The 23,366-nt window shown below is 47.3% G+C and overlaps 1 protein-coding gene across 1 annotated transcript in view; it reads left to right on the top strand.

The window, feature by feature from the left end:
• Window positions 1–21,927: 21,927 nt before the first annotated feature.
• The window catches only part of LOC146342684 (rho guanine nucleotide exchange factor 15-like), a 28,933-nt gene continuing 27,494 nt past the window's right edge, over window positions 21,928–23,366 (top strand). The window contains exon 1 of the mRNA XM_084806227.1: window positions 21,928–22,681. Within this exon, the coding sequence (XP_084662353.1) occupies window positions 21,943–22,681 (739 nt within the window). The 5' untranslated portion in view covers window positions 21,928–21,942. The remainder of the gene's footprint in view (window positions 22,682–23,366) is intronic.

The raw sequence follows: 23,366 nt of genomic DNA, 5'->3' as shown, positions 1-23,366 counted from the left end.
AACCGGTTTAATTCCACTGCAATCAATGGAGCCAGTACATGTCTTGCTCACCTTAGTATAAACCAGGAGTAATACTATTAAAATCAGTGGGATTAATTCCCTTTGTTTTCACTATGCTGTTCACCAGGAGTAACTAATTTGGTGTCTGCTGGCCTAGTGAGTTCCCCCTTTTACTCTCAGTTGGACTCCTGAGATTTGATTTTTCCTAACTTTTTGCCATGGAATGAATTGTGAGGACACTTTTGCAGTCACCCCAGTACATTAGTTCTTTTGGGGGGAGGTGAAGTAACTCCTGGAGGAGAAGGCTATCAATCGCTATTAGTCCTGATGCTACCTCCAGTATCAGAGGCAGTATACCAGTTGCTGGGGAACTTGGCCGGAAGGGTGCTGTTGCACTCATGCCCTGCTTGTGGGTTTCCTGTTGGTGGCTGGTTGGCCACTGTGTGGACAGAATGCTGGGCTGGATGGACCCTTGGTCTGATCCAGCAGGGCTCTTCTTTTGTTCTTAACTCTGAAGGGTAAGTCCACCCTTCCCTGATACCATTTTCTTTCCCTGCTTAACTCAACTGAGCTGGTATTTAGCTTCAGTGATCCATTTGTTTGGATTTTCAGCTGTGATTCCCCTTGGAGTAAATTAGGAGTTTCTGCTGTGGCAGCAATGAGTGCCATCACTTTGCTGCTCACCCCGGCTTAAGCCTAAGAGTAACTGCATTCAGACAGTGGGAGCAGATTCTTCTCTTTCCTCCTCTTTTTTTCGCTTTGGCTTAAACTTTTGGTTTAAGAAGCTCTTTTTGTAGTCTGAACAGGTCCCTCCCTTTATCTAGATAACTTGATGACGTGCGTCATGAGAGAGTCCACGGACTGGATTCTTCCTTCTTCCCCAGTGAAGTACATGCCCTCCACTGTAGCTGGTGCAAACTCGGAACTCATCTGCAGGATAAGCAGGAAGTGAAGAGGGAGGAATATTTGCTCTTTGGGTAGAGTAGCCCTCCCCAACTTGGTGGCCTCCAGGTGTGTTGGACAACAACTCCCAGCATCCCCAGCCAGCCTAGGTGCTGGGAGTTGTAGTCCAATACATCTGGAGGGCTGGGATAGAGGAAGGCAGGCAGGCTGTTTCTCCAGTTGCATTCACCCTTAAGGAGGGAGTGCACCTGAATCCGGCATTCTTCTGGACGGACGGGAGATTGCTGTGGCTGAGCATGTTTTTTCACAGCTTCTGCTGATGCACCAGCAGCACTCCTTCCTGGAGCAAGCAGATCTTGCTACAATTACATGTGCCCTGGGTACATCCAGGTTAGACTTCTACAAGACTGCCTAACTTGAGGATACTGTAGCTGTAAGGAACTTGAGCGGAACTTTCCGCTCCCCATCCCGGTTTTCCTTTTCCAACTGACAGTCAATGCTCTGCAGGTCCTGAACGTACTCAGTCCCCAGTAGGCTGCTTTTCTTTGTATGGAGGGGTGCTCTCTTTGGTTTATTTTCTAAAGATTTGTTTTGTATTTTGTGAACCTTGGGGTTCCCCCATCCAGCATGCCAATATACCTCCCTCTTGATTCTCAGGGGGCCTGGTTTGGCTATGATCCTGTCGGCACTCGCCCCATGAGTTCAGTATTAGAGGGAGTGTGGTGCTAGCCTGTTAACGGGTGCCTGAGTCTTTGAACGCTACATCATCCTTATTGGCCTCCAATTTGTTTCTGGACCCAATTCAAAGTGTTGGGTTGTTTTTCCCTTTAAAGCTCTGAACGGCTTGGAACATGGATATGTGACGGACCATGTCCAACTGCATGACCCTGACCGCATACTTTTTTCTTTAGAGGAAGCCTTGATCCGCATCCCACTGTTACAGAAGGTGCAGTTGGTGGAGTATGCAGGCCAGCTGGTGGTGTAGTGGAGCCAGGGCTCACAGGAGACGTAGTGCCAGCACATCGTTGTTGTTGTTGTTGTTGTTGTTGTTGTTATTAGCAAGGACGCTGACTTCACCTGCTACCCCTTTCAGAATTCCCTGTTCCCTCTGAACTTAGCTGCACAGTATTTGGGAGGAAATGAGTTTTCCCAGCAAGGATATATTGCTCCTTGTTGTAATGCAAAGGGTTTGGGATGACTTGGTCTCGAATGGACAGGTATGATCCATTAGCTTTCCAAAACCCTGATTATGGTGGAGATGAAAAATCCCAGCACTGGTTGGTTGATCAACACAGCTGCCCAAAATTTACCACTATGCCACTGTATGCAGGACAGGGCTGCCTTGCTGGTGGCATCCAGGCTGTGGATTTCCCTGCCTTGGCAGATCCAGTCGGTTCCCTCTCTCTGGACCTTTTAGTTGTCAGTGAAAAACAACATAGTTCTGATGTGTTTTTCAGGAGGCTGTTACAGAATTTGTTCTCCATTCTTGAATTCCCACCCCCCCTTCGCTCTGCTGTTCTTATTTTTGTGGGTTTGTTTTTTTATTATGGTTCCATGCTGGCAGTCAGCCACCATGAGAGTCCTTAATGGGGTCAGAAAGGCACAGGGATCTCAACATTTCAATCAATAATTGGCCCACTGAACTCATTGCCACAGGCTGTTGTGCTATTGATTCACACACATGGTGGTTTAAAGGGTTGGATAAATACACAGAGGGAAGGTCCAAGAATAGCCAGTAGCTGTAATAGCCAGGTGTGCAGGGTTCACATTCAGACACATTTTACCTCAGGCCAGTGGTAAATTTCTGAAAAGGGAAGGTGCCAGCATGTCCAGGATACCCAGGAAGAAACTCTTAGTCTGCCCTGGAAGCTTGGCCATCTAACCATGGGTACATTAAGACTGGTCAGGGCCAGCCCTACCATTAGGTAGAGTAAGGCAGTTGCCTCCGGTGTTAGATCCAGTGGGGAGTGGCAGCAAGGTGTTTGAGGACATTGCTGTAGTTGTATCACACAGCCTTCCTTACACCCTCTAAGCTACTCTGCTGCCCTCAAGGGCAGAAGAGGTAGCCGAAATTGAAGTAAGAATCAACTGCCAATCTGGTCGGCTTCTGTACATGGAATATGGGGGACACCATCTTGTTCTTCACCTCAGGCAGCAAAATGTCTTAGGCCAGCCCTGACTCTGGGTTTTCAGTGGGGAGAGAAATGTATTTCTACAAATTTTTTTAGCTGCTTTTTAAAACTGCGCCCTCACAAAGCAGCATACAGACAAGAGCGTGGCCAGAGACAAGACCTAACACAGCCACTGACTGTAGCAAGTGTTCAAAATACTTTGCAAAGCTGCTTTGAACACATGAGCCGATTACAAATTCAACTGAGGGCAGCTTTAAACAATAGGAAGGGGGAGACACTGTTGGGGACACCACCAAGAAGGCCCTCTCTCTTGTCCATGCCAGCCTAACACATCTTAATGGTGAGCATTTGAGAAGGAAGAACACACTCTGCAAATCCTTAGGGATTCTCTTCTTTATTGCTTTGGCTGAGTAATACCAAGGGCTGAGCGGCACTATTATGGGTTTGGAGCACCGGGCCCTGGATTGAAAGAAGCCTGCTCTCTGAGTTGGCAGATGTTAAGTGTTCACAGGTGATGAATTTTCCCATCATGGCTTGCTTCTGAACATTCCTGCGGCAACTGGGCGACTACAGTTGGAAGGCCAGGGTGCTGCCTGATAAATCATTGTTCTGCCCCAGCGTAATGGCTTAAGGGTGTGCTGGGAAGGGTTGGGAATCCATTTACATTTATGTGTAATGTGTGGGCTTTAAAAGCACTTTACTGTGGACCACACTTGGGAAGTGGCCAGGACTGCATGCGCCAAATGGGTTTTAATGCTGATGTATAATTCTAAAGCAACTGAATACTTACCGGAGGATGCGCACAGACACGTGCACAGAGAAAATGAGTCTTTATTGGCCAATCAAAGGCCTGGTCCACACACGTAGTAGAATGAGGTGATACTCTTAAGGTGGTAAAGTGGATTTTACTACTTCAGACTGCACATGGGGGCTCGCTTATTTGAATGCTCCTCCTATATCAACACAGAACTCTTCTTCCACGTTCATAGAAGCAGGCTGGCTAGTTATTCCAAAAAAGGCAAAGCCATCATTAAGAACTGAAACAACAAAGAGTTCCTTGGCACTTTAAGGACTAACGAATTTATTATGGCATAGATTTCCACTTCATCAGATGCATGGAAAACTATATTGACCTGACAGGTGTATATATACACACATGAGTGTCGAGAGAGAAAAATATTAGAGTGAGGACAGCGGGAGATGAAATGCAAGAAAAACAGACTGTGCTAATTGTCTTAAAGCTTAAATGTATGCAAAATAATTAGTGTAATCATAGACAAAGCACTGTTGATGATAACGCAAACATCCTGGCATTGGTAAGCTAATTAACGCTAATTGGGATAAAACCCATAATCTTGATTCAGGCCACAACTGATAGAATTGAACTTTTTGATAAGTGTTAATTAAGCAGTTTCATACTTGAGGCTTTTTTAATGTTCCTTTGTTCAAGGGTGGTTACCTTAAGGTCAGCAGCAGAATGTCCTGGGCGGGTGAAATGGTCTCCTGCTGGTTTCTCAGCATTGCCATTTCTGATGTCAGATGTGTGTCCGTTTATTCCTTTGCGTAGAGACTGACTTGCTTGAATGCAGAAGGGCATTGCTGGCAGATGATAGCATATATCACAATGGAAGATAAGCAGGTGAACACACCTATTGTTGTGGCTGACCTCCTGTAATAGTGTTGCCTGAGTAAATACGGGGACAGGGTTGGCATCTGAGCTTGTTGTAGGGTCGTGTCTCTATGTTTGTGGCCTGCTTTTGCTGGTGAGCAGCTGTTTCAGGTTAGGGACTGCCTGGAAGGAAAGACAGACCTACCAGCCAAGGCCCGTGAGAAGGAAGTGTAGTTGTCCAGGATGGGATCGTTGATGGTACATCGGGTAGTTTTGCTGTAGGAGACAACAGGTGGTGTTCTGTCACTTTCTCTTCGGGGTCCATGAAAGCTTACACCATAGTACATTTGTTAGTCTTTAAGGTGCCAAAAGACTCTTTGTTGTTGCTCTTCCTGTAGTAGATTATTCTTGAGCCCCAGTCTGTTGATCTGCTTTTTCACTTCCTGGGTGGTTATTGTAGTCTTAAGGAATGCCTGATGTAAAACCCTAAGTTGTGAGCCTCTGTCCAAAGACCTAAAACAGGAGTAGACATCCTCATACCTTCCAGATGTTTTGGACCACAACTCCCGTAAGCCCCAGTCAGCATGGCCAGTGGTTGGGGATTATGGGGGTTGTAGTCCAAAACATCTAGAGGGCACCAGGTTGCCTATCCCTGAGAGAGATGGCTGTCTGCTTTTCTTTTCTGCTCTCTCCACTTGGAACCAAACTAGATGAGCCAATGAAGATTCATGATCAGGTCGCCTGTCTCTTTCAGTTTTGTCTAAGAGCATCCGTGTGTGTGTGTGCGTGTGCGCACGCGTGTGTGTGTGTAGGGGGGGGAATTTGGATTGGGGCCACGGTGCTGGTGTTATAACCTTTCCCCCATGCCATTTTCCCGATGAAAATCTCCACTGCCCCAAAGCTGCTGTTTGCCTTGTTATGCACACAGGTGAAACATTACACATACTTCCCCAGCTACCACAGTCTCAGTCAAGACTGCCCCCTCCACAACTGCTGTTGGATGAAAATGAGAGAGACGGGACATGGGAACTTTTGCCCTGTTTAATCTTGCCTCTGTTTCTCTCCCCTATGTTGAATGTAAAGCCCTTGGGGGACACAGCATTTCAGCCCCTCGGGGCACCGACTTTGTAAAGCAGCATGTGCATAGATGGAGCTGTATAAATAATAACAAAACCGTACTGGATGAATAATGTGTAGCACTTCCCTGCCTGATACGTTTTGCTAGTGTTTCCTCTCCTTCACATGGAGAGGATTCTAAGTTAAACCTTCTCATTTCCTGCCTCCGGAAAGACGCATTTCCCTTCTCCATGGAAAAAGGCCTGAGTGTTGGGATCTGTGAAGGGGCTGGGGCTTGGAAGAACCTACTCCCTGCTGTGGGCAGCTCATGGTCTGAGAAGCCAGCTTCCCCAGAAGATCTTTGGCTAAGAGAGAGAGATAGTGCTGCCAGCAGAATTGGTCCAGGTATGAATGTGCCTCTCAACTTCCACTCCTAGATTTTTCTCCCTTTGTCTCCCGCCACTGACACCTGGCAGTTAGGCTGGAGTTCCCCCTTTCATCTCCAGGTCGTCCACTGCTCATGGTAGAAGAGTGGGCTGCAGTACGGCTTGCCCATTGGTTGATTCTGTGACCAGTGAGGACTAGCAACTTGTTCTTTACAAAATATCTGAGATTCTAACTTTTGTGCACAAGGTCCCCTCCTATTCCTTATGGCTTAAGTCTCTCTTCAACAATCTAGATGCTTTGGACTACAACTCCCTCAATCCCTGACCATTGGTTATGCTGGCTGAGGCTGATGGGAATTGTAGCCTAAAACATCTGGAGGGCATCAGGTTGGCTACTGGCGTTGTGTATATCTGCGCTTTGGGGGGTCGGGGGAGAGGTTGGTTATTGCCTTTGCATTTTAAATTGGCCAGTGACTGGGTGTTTTGTAATATTATTGCCATGTAAAGTGTATGGGGGGGGGCAAGTTGATCACATTTATAACCCACTCTTCCTCCAAGGAACTCAGGGAAGTGTATATGGTTCTCCCCCTCAAACCCCAAAATCCCTGCAACTCTCATATATATAGATATAGATATATGAATTCGTGCCCTGCCTTCCTAATGCCTGCACGCCGCTCAAGGCAGTTTACGACAACTAAGATGAAATGCTCATAACAAAACCCTGCTATCAAGACAAAATGCAGTCAAACACACTAAAAGACAAGCCAGGCAGGCGACACAGGTAAAATAATATCTTTGGGTGAAACATCAAGCCCTCAGCAAGGCAAAAAGCCTGCCAAGGAGAGAGAGAAACATCTTCACTGATCCTGAGTCCCTTCAAAGGGTCCCATGTGGATCATGTTGCACTATTCCAGTCTCTTTGTAGCAGACATAGGAAGTAGCCTTATACTGACTCAGGCCATTGGTCTGACTACCCCAGTATTACTGACACTGAGTGGCTGCAGCTCTCCAGGGTTTCAGGTGAGAGCTTTTCCTGCTCTACCTGGAGAAGCCAGGGATCGAACCTGGGACCTTCTGCATGCAAAGCAGGTGCTTTACTACCGAGCTACGGCCCTTCCTTTCACAAATAAGGCATGTGTTGACATAATCTGTTGTTGTTGTTCAGTCGTGTCCGACTCTTCGTGACGCCATGGACCACAGCACGCCAGGCCTTCCTGTCCTGCGCTCTCTCCCGGAGCGTGCTCAAGTTCATATTCATTGCATCGGTGATGCTATCTAGCCATCTCATCCTCTGCTGTCCCCTTCTCCTTTTGCCTTCAGTCTTTCCCAGCATCAGGGTCTTTTCCAGAGAGTTTTCTCTTCGCATTAGGTGGCCAAAATATTTGAGCTTCAGCTTCAGGATCTGTCCTTCCAATGAGCACTCAGGGTTGATTTCCTTTAGGATGGACTGATGTGACCTCCTTGCAGTCCAGGGGACTCGTAAGAGTCTTCTCCAGCACCACAGTTTGAAGGCATCAATTCTTCGGCGCTCAGCCTTCCTTATAGTCCAGCTCTCACAGCCATACATTACTACTGGGAAAACCATAGCTTTGGTTATACGAATCTTTGTCGGCGAGGTGATGTCTCTGCTTCTTACTGTGCTGTCTAGGTTTGCCATAGCTTTCCTCCCAAGGAGCAAGCGTCTTTTAATTTCATGGCTACAGTCACCATCTGAGGTGATCTTGGAGCCCAAGAAAATAAAATCTGTCACTGCTTCCATTTCTTCCCCTTCTATATGCCAGGAAGTGATGGGGCCAGATGACATGATCTTCGTTTTTTTAATGTTGAGTTTCAAACCAGCGTTTGCACTCTCCTCTTTCACCCTCAACAAGAGGCTCTTGAGATCCTCTTCGCTTTCTGCCATTAGGGTGGTATCGTCTGCGTATCTGAGGTTGTTGATAATTCTCCCGGCAATCTTAATTCCGACCTGTGATTCATCCAACCCGGCGTTTCTCATGATGTACTCTGCATATAAATTAAATAAGCAGGGCGACAATATGCAGCCTTGTCGTACTCCTTTCCCAATTTTGAACCAATCGGTTGTTCCATGTCCGGTTCTTACTGTTGCTTCTTGACTCTCGTACAGGTTTCTCAGGAGACAGGTAAGGTGGTCTGGTACTCCCATCACTTTAAGAATTTGCCACAGTTTGTTGTGATCCACACAATCAAAGGCTTTAGCGTAGTCAATGAAGCAGAAATACACGTTTTTCTGGAATTCTCTTGCTTTCTCCATGATCCAGTGAAAGTTGGCGATTTGATCTCTAGTTCCTCTGCCTCTTCGAAACCCAGCTTGTACTTCCAGTAGTTCTCGGTTCACATACTGCTGAAGCCTAGCTTGTAGGATTTTGAGTATCACCTTGCTGGCATGTGAAATGAGTGCAATTGTATGGTAGTTTGAACACTCTTTGGCATTGTCCTTCTTTGGAATTGGATTGTAAACTGACCTTTTCCAGTCTTGTGGCCACTGTTGAGTGTTCCAAATTTGTTGGCATATTGAGTGCAGCGCTTTAACAGCATCATCTTTTAGGATTTTAAATCGCTCAGCTGGAATACTGTCATTTCTGCCAGCTTTGTTGTTACTAATGCTTCCTAAGGCCCACTTGACTTCACTCTCTAGGATGTCCAGCTCAAGTTCAGTGACCGCACTGTCCTGGCTATCAGGGACATTCAGATCTTTCCTGTATAGTTCTTCTGTGTATTCTTGCCACCTCTTCTTAATCTCATCTGCTTCTGTTAGGTCCCTGCCTTCTTTGTCCTTTATCATGCCTGTCTTTGCATAAAACGTTCCCTTGAGATCTCCAATTTTCTTGAAAAGATCTCTAGTCTTTCCCATTCTGTTGTTTTCCTCGATTTCTTTGCATTGTTCATTTAAGAAGGCCTTCTTGTCTCTCCCTGCTATTCTCTGGAAATCGGCATTCAGTTGGATATATCTTCCCCTTTCTCCCTTGCTATTCGCTTCCCTTCTTTCCTCAGCTACTTGTAAAGCCTCATCAGACAGCCACTTGGCTTTCTTGCATTTCTTTTTCTTTGGGATGGATTGAGTTGCTGCCTCCTGAACAATGTTACGGACCTCCGTCCGTAATTCCTCAGGCACTGTGTCTATCAGGTCTAATCCCTTAAATCTATTCCTCACCTCCACTGTATATTCAGAAGGGATATGATTTAGGTCATACCTGAATGGTTTAGTGGTTTTCCCTACGTTCTTCAATTTAAGCTGAAATTTTGCAACAAGAAGCTCATGATCTGAGCCACAGTCAGCTCCAGGTCTTGTTTTGACTGACTGTGTAGAGCTTCTCCATCTTTGGCTGCAAAGGACATAATCAATCTGATTTCGATATTGACCATCTGGTGATGTCCATGTGTAGAGTCGCCTCTTGTGCTGTTGAAAAAGAGTGTTTGCTATGATCAGCGTGTTCTCTTGGCAAAACTCTATTAGCCTTTGTCCTGCTTCATTTTGTACACCAAGGCCATGCTTGCTTGTTATCCCGGTGATTTCTTGACTTCCTACTTTAGCATTCCAATCCCCTGTGATGAAGAGGACATCTTTTTTTGGTGTTAGTTCTAGAAGGTGTTGTAGGTCTTCATAGAACCAATCAACCTCAGCTTCTTCGGCCTCAGTGGTTGGGGCATAGACTTGAATTACTGTGATGTTGAATGGTTTGCCTTGGATTCATACTGAGATCATTCTGTCGTTTTTGAGATTGTACCCCAGTACTGCTTTTCCCACCCTTTTGTTGACTATGAGTGCTACTCCATTTCTTCTAAGGGATTCTTGCCCACAGTAGTAGATATGATGGTCACCTGAATTAAATTCACCCATGCTTGTCCATTTTAGTTCGCTGATTCCCAAGATGTCGATGTTCAGTCTTGCCATCTCATGTTTGACCACCTCCAGCTTACCTTGATTCATTGATCTGACATTCCAGGTTCCTAAACAATATTGTTCTTTACAGCATCGGACTTTCTTTTCACCACCAGACACATCCACAGCTGAGTGTCCTTTCGGCTTTGGCCCAGCCGCTTCACTCTTTCTGGCGCTACTTGGAAATTCCCTCTGCTCTTCCCTAGTAGTATATTGGACACCTTCCGAGCTGAGGGGCTCATCTTCCGACGTCATCTTTTAGCCTTGTGATACATTCCATGGGGTTTTCTTGGCAAGAATACTGGAGTGGGTTGCTATTTCCTTCTCCAGTGGACCACATTTTGACAGAACTCTGCGCCATGACCTGTCCATCTTGGGTGGCCCTGCATGGCATAGCTTTTGGCTTCACTGAGTTACGCAAGCCCCTTCGCCACAACAAGACAGTGATCCATGAAGGGGTACCATAACCTAGCCTTCCCCAAAATGGTGCTCTCCAGACATTTTGGAATGTAAAGCTTGTCAGCCTTGATCAGCATGGCCAATAGTCAGGAATGCTGGATATTGTAGTTCAAAATATCTGGAGGTCACCACATTGGGGAAGGATTTCATAGCTAGATCTGACCTACTCAGGAACAGGTGAAGTGGCACACCAGTTAAGGTGGCTCTGGCCACCATCATCGCTTTCATAGAATCATAGAATAGTAGGGTTGGAAGGGACCTATAAGACCATCGAGTCCAACCCCCTGCTCAATGCAGGAATCTAAGTAAAGCATCCCTGACAGATGGCTGTCCAGCTTCATCTTGAATGCTTCCAGTATGGGAGAGTCCACTACCTCCCTAGATAATTAGTTCCATTGTCATCCAGATGCACAGCTGAATCCAAGAGCCTCCCCCTGTGTGTTGTCCTCACAACAACCTTGAAAGGTAGGCAGGGTGAGAGATAATGACTGGCCCATGGTCACCAGTGAGCCACACAGCTGACTGGGGATTTGAACGGAGGTCTCCCCTGTCTGAAGCTGCATGAGGGGCAGAAATTGAACAGGCAAACGTTCTTGGCATGTAGCACAAGCGTATTTTTAAGTGGATCTTATTAAAACAATTATGAATCATATGCAACCATGTGTCCTTGTCTTCAGGAATGCCTGTTTTGTTAAGGGAAGAACATGGCTTCCCTTAAAGTTGGGATAGGGAACATGTGGCCCTGCAGATGTTGATGGACTGCAACTGCCATCAGCCCTAGCAAGCACCAAGGGTGAGGGATAATGGGAGCAATAGTCAAACAACATCTGGGAGGCTACATGTCCTCCATCCCTGCCAGAAAGCATAAGAGAGACCCATTTAATTTCATGTTGCACCACTCAGGGATGCCCTCCAGTTCTGATATTTTGATGATCCAGCCATTCTTAAGCTCCACCCCCCACTCCAGTTTTAGGGGTCTGCTTCCTTCCAGAGTGGTGTGTGAATTCCAGAGAGCTGTGACCTAAACAAAGCAAAGTGCTTGTTCTAGTCCTGGATTACTGTAGAGGTGGCTGGATCACTTCACTTTTCTGGGGCATGGCCCAGATTTCGACTGGGCGGAGGTCCTGTTTGCATCCATCTAAGAATGGGGTTGAGACAAGAAGCATTAGTAACAACAAAGCTAGCGGAGATGACAGTATTCCAGCTGAGCGATTTAAAATCCTAAAAGATGATGCTGTTAAAGTGCTGCATTCAATATGCCAACAAATTTGGAACACTCAACAATGGCCGCAAGACTGGAAAAGGTCAGTTTACATTCCGATTCCAAAGAAGGGCAACGCCAAAGAGTGTTCAAACTACTGCACAATTGCGCTCATTTCACATACCAGCAAGGTGATACTCAAAATCCTACAAGCTAGGCTTCAGCAGTATGTGAACCGAGAACTACCGGAAGTACAAGCTGGGTTTCGAAGAGGCAGAGGAACTAGAGATCAAATCGCCAACTTTCGCTGGATCATGGAGAAAGCAAGAGAATTCCAGAAAAACGTGTATTTCTGCTTCATTGACTACGTTAAAGCCTTTGATTGTGTGGATCACAACAAACTGTGGCAAATTCTTAAAGTGATGGGAGTACCAGACCACCTTACCTGTCTCCTGAGAAACCTGTACGAGGGTCAAGAAGCAACAGTAAGATCCAGACATGGAACAACCGAGTGGTTCAAAATTGGGAAAGCAGTACGACAAGGCTGCATATTGTCACCCTACTTATTTAACTTATATGCAGAGTACATCATGAGAAACGCCGGGTTGGATGAATCACAAGTCGGAATTAAGATTGCTGGGAGAATTATCAACAACCTCCGATATGCAGACGATACCACCCTAATGGCAGAAAGCGAAGAGAATCTAAAGAGCCTCTTGTTGAGGGTGAAAGTGGAGAGTGCAAAAGCTGGTTTGAAACTCAACATTAAAAAAACGAAGATCGTGGCATCTGGCCCCATCACTTCCTGGCATATAGAAGGGGAAGAAATGGAAGCAGTGACAGATTTTACTTTCTTGGGCTCCAAGATCACTGCAGACGGTGACTGTAGCCATGAAATTAAAAGACGCTTACTCCTTGGGAGGAAAGCTATGGCAAACCTAGACAGCATAGTAAGAAGCAGAGACATCCCCTTGCCGACAAAGGTCCATCTAATCAAAGCTATGGTTTTCCCAGTAGTAATGTATGGCTGTGAGAGCTGGACTATAAGGAAGGCTGAGCGCCGAAGAATTGATGCCTTCGAACTGTGGTGCTGGAGAAGACTCTTACGAGTCCCCTGGACTGCAAGGAGGTTAAATCAGTCCATCCTAAAGGAAATCAACCCTGAGTGCTCATTGGAAGGACAGATACTGAAGCTGAAGCTCAAATATTTTGGCCACCTAATGTGAAGAGAAAACTCTCTGGAAAAGACCCTGATGCTGGGAAAGACTGAAGGCAAAAGGAGAAGGGGACAGCAGAGGATGAGATGGCTCAATAGCATCACTGATGCAATGAATATGAACTTGAGCACACTCCAGGAGAGAGCGGAGGACAGGAAGGCCTGGCGTGCTATGGTCCATGGGGTCACGAAGAGTCGGACACGACTGAACAACAACAACAAATAAGAAGGCTGGACTTGAGAGTATCATTTTAAAAAAGTAGATCCTCATGAATTCTATATGTAGAAAGTTTTTAGCTAACTCTTTCCAGAGCATCTCTGAGCATGTCCAGACTCCATTAGGAAGCTGCCTTATACTTAATCAGACTATTGGGCCTTCTCAGTGATGGCCCCACACCTCTAGAATCAGCTTCCATTGGGGGTTCTTCAGGCCCCTTCTTTGCAGGACTTTAGGAAGCCTTTTTCGCTAGCCCTTCCATAGTCTGTGGGCAGCAGGCTTTATGGGTGTTATCTGTTTTTATAGTATTTTTATTGAGACTTTATTTATTGTTTGTCTACTGAATTTTGCAAAGTTTTGTATTTTTTTTCTTTTACACAACCTTGAGAGGGTCCCACCCTTAAAGGTGGCCTAAACGTCATTTTAAAATAACTATATACAGATTGGTCCATCCCGATCCATATTGTCTTCAGCAGGGGTGGACAACTTGTGGCCCTCTGGATGCTTTGGCTTACAACTCCCATCAGCCAATAGCCAACAGAGCCAATGGTGAGGGATTATGGGAGTTGTAGGCCGAAACATCTGAAGGTCTGCTGTAACCCCTGGGCTACAGTGTTCGGCAACGACCCTCCAGAGTTTCTCAACCCTACCTGGAGGCACTGAGGATTCAGCTGGGGGCATTTTTTGTCGAAATCATGTGCTATACCACTGGATGACGGCCTGCTTAGCACAAAGTTACAACTGTCTAAATTGAACCTCAGACCCACAACTGTGCATCAGGGTGAGGTCTGCCGTCATATGTCGGTTCTGAGGACTGAACCCTGGTCTAAACGAAAAAGCCCAGGTCTGGTGGTATTCAGAATTGCACAGGAGCATAATGTGTGCATACGAACACCAAAACTGCATCTGGGGAAAAAGACCCCAGAATGGTTTTCTCTCCCTCTCATTAGAAAAGTGAAAGATAAGCCTTTTTTAATCAATGTTTTTTTTCCCTCTCCCTCTCCCAGATAAGTTGCCTCTCTCCTGAGAGCCTGGAAAGGGTTGCCTGGCTCAGGAATATTAAGGAACAGCTGCTGGGTAGGCTGCATGGCAGCTTGAGGAGGGGAGGGAGGTGTAGGTGGGAGGCAAGCACTTAAGCCCCCCGGTGCCAATGGGGGAAGTGACATGTGGCCGGTTGGCGTGGACGTGCATATGCTGCTCCTCAGCGGGTTGCTCTCTCCCTGTCATTGATATGATGGGCATGTGGGATAGTGTGAGGAGGGGCTGAGAGTGAGGGGAAAGCCAGTGCAGTTCTTGTGATCACAGAATTGCAGAGTTGGAAGGGGCCGTTTAGGCCATTGAGTCAAACTCCCTGCTTAGTGCAGGAATCCAGTTTAAAGCATCCCTGACAAATGGCTGTCCAGTCTTGGCTTGAATACCTCAAGTGATAGAGAGCCCACCACCTCCCTAGGCAGTTGATTCCATTGTCTGATTGCTCTGAGCGTTAGGAAGCTTTTCCTGGTGTTCAACGGAAATCTGCCTTCCTGCAACTTAAGCCCATTATTTCATGTTCTATATACACTATGGTGGGACGTGAGAGATGGCCTTCTCTGCTGTGGCACCCCCGTTGTGGAATGCCCTCCCCTTGGAGGCCCAATTGGCACAGACATTAGTCTCGTTTTGTGCCAAGTAAAAAAATGGCTTTTTACCAAAGCCTTTGAGGGCTAAATGCATTCCCTAGCACATTGTTTTAACTGTTTTATTGTTCTAGATTTTAACTGGTATTAGCTTGTTTAATAGTTTAATATGTTTTCAGGTATTTAAATTATTTATTGTTTTATGCTGCTTAAATTGATATTCTCTATATGCCACCCTGAGATCTTAATGATATAGGGCAGGACAGAAATGTTTTAAATAAGTAAATAAATAAATCAGTCTTGGGTGATAGCGAACAGATTTTGGCCCCCTTCTGTGCAACACCCCCTTAGGTGCTTAAGAATCTGCTATCATATCCGCCCTCAGTCTTCTCCTAAGGTTAACCCTAACTAATTCCTTCAATCTTTCTTCATAGGACTTAGTTTCTAATCCCCTGATCACCTTCGTTGCCCTTCTCTGAACTCCTTCCAATTTATCTGAATCGTTCTAAAAGATGGCGTCCGCGGAGGTCTTTCTGGTCAAGAGGGAGAGGGTGGAGAAGGAGGCCATGCCACATGGCGCAGCTGTGGAGAAGAGAGCATGACAGAATAGCCCGACGCTGCAAATCCTCCTGTGCTCTTAACTGTGGAAATGACAGGCAGAAATTCAACAGGTGTGTCCCTTTCCCCAGGGCAGCACCCTTGTGCTGCGTGGTAAGAAGCTTCACCTGTTGAATTTCTGCCCCTCTGCAGCTATAAAACGCCAGAAGCCTCAGCCGGGCCACAAAAGGTACTGGCTATGGGGTTGCCATAGCAACCACTACACTTTATTGATACTCATGATGCTAAATTGAGAGACCTGTTCCATCTGTAATGCTCTTTGGAGCTGATAATGAGAGATAAATAAAGCAGATGATCTCTTGACTACAGGAGGGAAATGTCTGGAGAGCCTTTCTTTCCCTAACCCACCCAGGCGTCCCCAAGTTCTGCTCTAGACGCAACCCAAATTTAAAGGGCGCCTGAGAAAGACAAGAGCCGGGAAAGTCGTGGGGCAGCCAGTCCCTCTGCACCTGTCCACACTCAATGCCTGTAGCACAGTCAAGGGGGTGTTTGTGGTTGAGCATAGAGATAACAAGTGTTGTAGTGTAGACTGCCCCTGTTCAAGATGCCAACCAGTCATCCATACCCTGTTCTTGGTTACTCTATTCCATTCCACTCCTACCCCCCACCTTGCTGCCCAGTTTTCCAGACTTTCCCCCCCGCAGCAATCCACACTCAAAGAACTGAATCCACTGTTAGTATATATGATGTTGATAGAACATGCAAAGAAAAAGTTCTTGGGCCAGCTTGGAAGAGATACAACATTTGAGTGGGGGTCAACCCTAGTGTTTCTGTTGATGTTTCTTCTCCACCTTCCAGCTACAGGGGAATAAAAGGCTCATTTTGTCACTAGCAGACCATAAGTGGGTGGTGAGCCAAATAACGACTGTACATAGGCCAGGTTAAGTTCAAAGGCCGCCAGTTGCCGACCAATATCCCTTGCTTCCTTTCTCGGTACCCACTGCATGCTTTTTTCCTTCCCTCTCTCATTCTCTGTCCTGACCCTTTCTCCAGGCACAAAGCCCAACGTTCTCCACCCACATGGTGGGCCTAAAATATCTAGCCAGCAGCTGACATCCTCCAACTGTCTCCTGTGAGGCAGCTGTCATGAGTTTATTCCCGCACCCTTCCCCCCTCCCCCACTGCCAGACCCCCAGCATTCATGTATGTGAGCGCATGTTCATATGTTTAACAGTTCTGTTTCTGCCTGGCACTGGCTCAGGAGGAATTGGGTGGCTGTGGAGGAGCAGGTAAGATGAGGCTGGGATAACAGTCTGGAAGCTGGAACTGTTCAGAAGAAGAGCTGTCAGTGTGTGTGTGCTTTTTCAAGGGTGTGCCTGTGTGGCAGAATTTGGAACGTGTCTTCTAGAGTAGAAATCTAGGCCAAATTTTTAAAAAGAACGGTCAGCCTGGGAATTAATCTACTGGCATGGAGGAGTAGGACATGGGGCGGAGGGAGGTAGATAATATTTTCCAGCCCTGCCCAGTTGTAGATTCAGGAAACTTTATACAGAGCTGATAGAGGCACTCGCCTGGTCTTATGAGTAATTGGAAACCGGGGCATTGCATCTGAGATGAAGGGAAACTATACAGGGCTGTGTACATCCTGTTAAAAAAAAAAAAGTCTCTCCCTCTCTAAATTCTTCATTTAGGAATGCCAGAGACTTTGGCTGTGGAATCTTATGCAAACATATGTTGGGAGCAATCTTATGCATGTTTAGACCAAAACAAACAAAAAAAATAGCCTATAACTTCCAGCATTCTCCAGCCAGCAGTGCTAAACATGCATAGGATTGTGCCCTTAATTTCACTAATAGTTGTTCCTTTGATATAGTTTGTATTACTGCTTCTCCTAACCATTTGGGGGCCGGGGGTCGGGGTGGAGGAAGATAGGACACTAAAGCTATACATGGCAATCATGCCCTTCCCTCCACCCTAACCACTGGAAATCTTGTGGACTGCCCAGTCCAGTGTCTTGAGATTTCATCAGACCTTTTTATCTTTTCAGGTAGACCTTGGAAGTCATAAGGCCTAGAAACTTGACTTTAAAAACAACAACAGCCTAAGGTTCTGAGGGTGCTGAATTCTGTGCCAAGGGTCAGAGTTCTTGCAGTGCAAACACAAAAGTGTGACATAGTCGAATAACTTGATTATGGGAGGTGTCTGTGTATGAGCCAGAGCAAAAAACAACAACAACCCCAAGTAAGCAGAACAGTACTTCGAGGCAATGATAAGCAGCGACTGCTGTTTATGAATTAATTTTTGTGAACCGCCCAGAGAGCTTCAGCTATTGAGCGGTATAGAAATGAAATAAATAAATAAATAAATAAATAAATTCCTTTGGGAAGAAGACCTGGACTGGAAAAGCTACAACTCTCCTTTTGGGAGCAAGTAGCATTGTCAGTGGGGAGGGGGTGATTTGGGGCCGTGGGGGAGGCATGGAGGCAAAATTACATACTCTTACCTGTGCGCCTTGCTCCAGATCAGAGCCCTCTGGAGCTGTTTTTTGTTAAGAAGAAGGTGTGGCCAGTCCTAAACGCACTATTAATGTAATGCAGAATTTGGCCTTTAGGCCACAACGTGGTGGCCGTGCCTTCCACCCCAGCCACGCTTCTCTTTTGCGCAAAATGGTTGGGGCTAGCATTCCCTTGCACTGTACTGCTGCACTGGGGTCAAACCACTGCGCCTGCCTGCCTGCCCAATTTCCTTCCATTTGTCTCGCTTTCATTTCCATGTTTCTTGATCTGAGCAATCTTGCTGTGGTATCTCTCCCGGCTAGAAGTGTAAGAGCCGCACCCCGGACAACGCTGTCAGGCCGGAGAGACTGCTCTGGCAGCTGGCCCAGGAAGGCTGCTTAGAGCCAGCTGGGCTGCCGTGTGTGCGAACTCCCCAGAGGGCAGGATGTGCTGTCTGTGTGCAGAGCCGAAATGAATGAGGCCGTCGAGCCCCGGTCCGGGTGATGGATGATGATAGGGCCAAGGCTGTGCATATGACTTTGGGATGCTTCCGGAAGGGAGACTGATTTTGACCGGCTAGCAAGAACATTTGCCGTACTCGGGTGGGTTGGGTGGACAGTTTCTTCTGTAAGCTGCTGCTTTTGACTACGAATCCCCCTGTCTCAGCCTGCGTTGACTAAATAAGGGGCTGTAGCTCAGGGGTAGAGCACATACAAAAAGTCTTGGTTCAATTCTCCAGCCTCTCTAGGAAGGGGAAATGAAGTTGAACCGTGGGAGATTCAGGATGGATAAAAGGAAGCCCTTCTTTGCACGGCACTTAGTTAAACTGTGGAATTCGCTAGCATAAGATATAGTGATGGTTGCCAACTTGGATGGCTTTAAAAGGGGATTAGGCAACGTTATAGAGAATAAGGGTGCAATCATATGTATGTTTAGACAGAAAAAGGTCCTGTAACTCCCAGCATTCCCCAGCCAGCATGGCTGGCTGGGGAATGCTGGGAGTTGTGGGACTTTTTTCGGTCTAAATATGCAATAGGATTGCGCCCTAAACGTGCGTAGGGTTGCACCCATGCTGGCTGGGGAATGCTGAGAGTTGTAGGACTTTTTTCTATCTAAACGTGCAATACGATCGCGCCCTAAACATGCATAGGATTGCCCCCTAAACTTGCTATGAACAGCTACTAGTCCCAATGGCTATATATTATCTCCAGTATCAGAGGTGGTATGCCTGTATACACCAGTTGCTGGAGAACATGTGTGGGTGTTTGCTGCTGCAGCGACGTCCTGCTTGTCTGCCTCCCACGGTCATCTGGTTGGCCAATGCATGAACAGAATGCTGGACTATTTTTGCTTATTACTTATTTAATGTATATGCCACCTTTCCACCAAAAATTGCATTTAAGTGGCTAACGATAATAAAATACTGGTTAAAAACAAAACCTTACTTAAAACATAACATGAAAACAGATCCCTAAAACCTCAACGATGATAATGATAAAGAACTAGATAAGTCTTTGGTCTGATGTAGCACAATTGTTTTTATGCCTGGGAAAGAAAAACCTCTCTCTGAAAATCTGGAGAGCTGCTGCAAGGCAGTGAGTACTGGGGAAGATGGAACAAAGGTCTGAATCTGTATATAAAGCAACTTCCTCTGTACTATCTATAGAGAACAGGCCTGGGAAAGCGCTTTCGCCCCCAGAGCTGAACGCCATTTCAGAGAAGCTCTCGGGGACTGCATTTCAGTGAGGGGTGGAGCCAATTGCAAAGGGGGTGGGGCTAAATATAAAAAAAATAGTCTGTTTTAGTTTGAAGCGCTTCCTGCCAGTAACTAAGCCTTAGGAGAGGCATTTCGACCTTTCAGAATGGGGGGAAAAACATGCAAAAACTAGGAAACCATCAGTGATTGGCAGGCGGGGGAAAGGAATGTGGCCATCTGGAGAAAGCACAGATCTGAGGTTCAACATGCCTGATATAGAGGAAGATAAATATAAACTCTAGTCTAGGCTAGAATTTTTCTACCTCATGTGTCCTATTAAAATATATATACAGTATAGGGGAAAACATGTAAAAATGCAAGTTCCTGCCCCCACTGCCAGCAGACTGAAGTTTACATTCCCTTCTCCCCACTGTCATTCTGTCACATGTGTAGAGCAAGCCAATGGGGCTGTTCAGACGACACGCTAACCCACACTCTGGCTGACTGTGGGTTGTTTGTTGCACCATGGGTTAGCATGTTGTCCGAATGTCCACAGGGTTAACCGTGCAGTGTGGCTTGTTAACCACCCTGAGCAACCCAACAACAAACCATGGTTCTCAAGGTAGCTTGTTGGACAGAAATAAGCCACATTGCATGGTTAGCAATCCACCCTGTGGACGTTCAGACAACACGCTAATCCACGGTTCAGCAACAACCCGCACTCAGTCACTGAGTGTGGGTTAGCATGTTGTCCGAACAGCCTCATTGGCTTGGTCTACACATGTGACAGAATGACAGTGGGGAGGAGGGAATGTAGACTTCAGTCTGCTGACAGTGCGGGCAGGAGCTTGCATTTTTACGTTTCCACCTATATATATATATTTTGATAGGACACATGAGGTTCTATTCCTCTATATCAGGCATGTTGAACCTCAGATCCCAGGATTCTCCAGACTCAACCACTGAGTGGGTTTTAGCGCATTGTCTGAACAGCACCAATGTGTGGAGCCTAGAGGAATGGCACCCCAGCTTCTCTCAGGCCTCGAGACTTCTGCTAACGGTGTCCTCCTCTCTTCCTCTTGCAGGAAATGAAGTCAGGGTGGCAGTGCTGCAAATGACCCACCCTCTGTGAAGATGTCCTCCATGGACCCCCTGCCTCCGGCCACCCCTCCGACGCAGAAGCCCACCCGCATCATCAAGCCTCGCCCGCCCACCAGGCCGCGCCCCTATCTGCCCCCCAGGCCGGACTCTTCCAGGCTGGGCCGTGGCCCGACGCCACCTTTGCCTCTAGAGGGCTCCACGGGCGAGACGCCGAATGACGGCTGCTCCAAGTTTACCGAACCCCTTTACAGCCAGCAGCGGCAGCTGCACAAGCTGCAGAATTCTGGCGCCGTCCGCAAGATTGTGGTGCGCTTTGACCATGCGGTCCCGGAGAAAGGGGATGCCAGAAAGCAGGTCCAGCCTACTCCAAACTGCAGCCAAGCACCTGTCCCTGTTGTTGAGAATGGGGAAGAGAAGATGGTGGACGAAAAAGAGGTGCAGAGTCAACTGGGTAAGCAAGCGGGAGGACAAGGATATGGCTGTTTAGTTGTTGCTCCCCTCCCTATCTTTATGCGCAAGGTAATCACTAGTTGTGTTGACCCTGAGTTGTTTCAAGGGCCGTATATATCCTGTAATGAAGGGCTGTCGAATCTCAGGCCTGTGGGCGAAATCTGGCCCTCCTGTGGTCCTGTAAGAGGTTGAAATGCCTTTCCTAAGGCTTAGTTACTGGCCGTAAGAGCTTTAAGCTAAAATATGCTGGTGTTTTTGGCCCCACCCCCTTTGCCTTTGGCTCCGACCACCACTGGAATGTGGCCCCCCAGAACGTCTCTGAAATGGAATCTGGTCCCGAGGCTGGCAGAGGTTCAGCACCCCTACTATATTGGAATCTCTGCACCAAGTACAGCTGAATTCTTTTTGTTGCTTGTATAAATTATGCAACCTAAGTGCATGTGCATACATGCGCTTATTTTGCATAACCTTCTTCTGCAGGGCAAAGTAGTATTCAGGGCACTGAAGTTCTACCCCCTTGTTCAGCTCCACCCACCTCCAACTTCCATCGTTCTAGAGACATTGGTGGAAGGAATCTTGTTGTCGTCGCATGAGGGCTTGAAACCTGCCTTCTTCTTTGTAAACGAAAGCTATGCTTCCCAGGCATGTCAAATCCTCAACCCTGGGCCAAATTCTGTGATGAGGGGTTGCACAGGATCCCTGGTTATTTGTCTTCCATACTGCTATTTATCCTGCTGTATGCAGTAGACAGTAATATCCATCAACAAGATCATCCCTTGCATGGCTGCATCTCTGGTATAAGGCCTTCAGGGCTCTTTATCTCTTTGCTTCTACAGATCTTTGCAAGGAGGCATCCGTCTCGTCTGTGGTGGAGCAGAATGGCATGGACCTGCCTTCTTCCTGCCTCTCGGGCTGCCCCTGTGTTTGCCATCAACAGCGGCCAGGCATGGTCTTGGCCTGGGTTCCCGCAAATTCTCAGCAGGCTGAGCAGGAGGATGGTGAAGAGGGGCCAGCCTCGGACATCTCTTCCTCTGCTGACGAGGGGGGGGCGCCCTTTCAGCACCTGCTGGTGGTCAATGCCCCACCCGCTCACTCTGCATCGGCCACGGGCGGCAGGGCCCTCAAATCCCGCCGTTCTCCCCGGAGCAAGAAGCCCCCTGACCCGCCCCCCTCAGCCAATGGACACCCTGAAGGTGGTGTGGTGCTGACAGGGTACCGCTCCACTGCCGAGCCCCTTCCGCCGCGCTGCCCGCCCTTGATGCCCAAGCCTCCCCGCCGCAGCAAGGGGGGGTCCCCTGCCTCTTTGGACGGCGATGCCCCGCCCCCCGCCATCCCACCCAAAGCCCCAGTGAAGCCGCCACGCAACTCCTTAGGGCCTTTAGCCTTTTCTCGCAGGAGTTCCCTGCAGTACCCGCTTGAGATGAACCACGTCCCCAGCGACGTCTCCCCCATCTCCGTGGGAGAAGGCCTCCTGTTGCCTCCCCCCTCCCAGCCCCCGCCTCCCCTGCCTGCTTCCCAGATGCCACCTCCCCTCCCCCTTTCTCAGCATCAGCCTCCCCTCTTGCCATCCTTCCCGCCACCCCCTTCCCAGCCGCCTCCCCCGCTGCCTCAGGGCCTGCCCCCTCCGCCAACTCAGCCGCCACCACCCTTGGAGAGCTCGCCGTTGGATGAAGGCCCATGTCAAGGTACTGACTGTACCCGATGAGGGAAAGATGTGTTGGAGTCGGGGCGGGAAGGTCAGAGAGGCTTATTGCACTGTCACCTGGCAGTTGGATCTCTTGGTCACCAAACTGGGTGCCAGTTGTTTGGGGGTTAAATTGTGTGGCTGGAGAGAGAGAGCAGTACAAAGGCAGCCGTTCCTGGAAGTCAGGAAGAGATTCTCTTCCTCTGATCAGACTGGCAAAGGATTTTTTGTGTTCCCTCACTTTCCCTTCAAAGAATGCAGCTTGGCTCGCTTGCTTTGAGTTACCTAGATCTTGCTGCCATTGTGCTGTCAGCTGAGAAAAGCTAGGCACTCATTTGCCATGGGTTGCGCTGCAGCGATTCCTGGGTTTTCCACAGATGTATCTCTACCTTGTGTGTAGTGGGGTCGGGGGTAACAATTATAATAATCATCACCATTATTATTATTATTATTATTATTATTATATTTATATTTATATCCCGCCTTTTTCCCCTTTACTGGGACTCAAGGCAGCTTTACAATGTTAAAACGTATATAATTAAAACCTATAAATAGAAATATAAATACAAGGGTACAAAAGTTAAAAATATAATTAAATCATCTATATTAAAATTGTAAAAATATCAAAACGTTAAAAGATAACCACCACAACAAAAGTAGTATCCATATGTCACATTTTCACAGGT

Source organism: Heloderma suspectum, chromosome 6 (assembly GCF_057233095.1).
Source record: "Heloderma suspectum isolate Gila_16-S chromosome 6, 16-S_ref, whole genome shotgun sequence".
Classification (NCBI taxonomy): domain Eukaryota; kingdom Metazoa; phylum Chordata; class Lepidosauria; order Squamata; family Helodermatidae; genus Heloderma; species Heloderma suspectum.
This window is presented reverse-complemented; position numbering and strand designations above follow the sequence as displayed.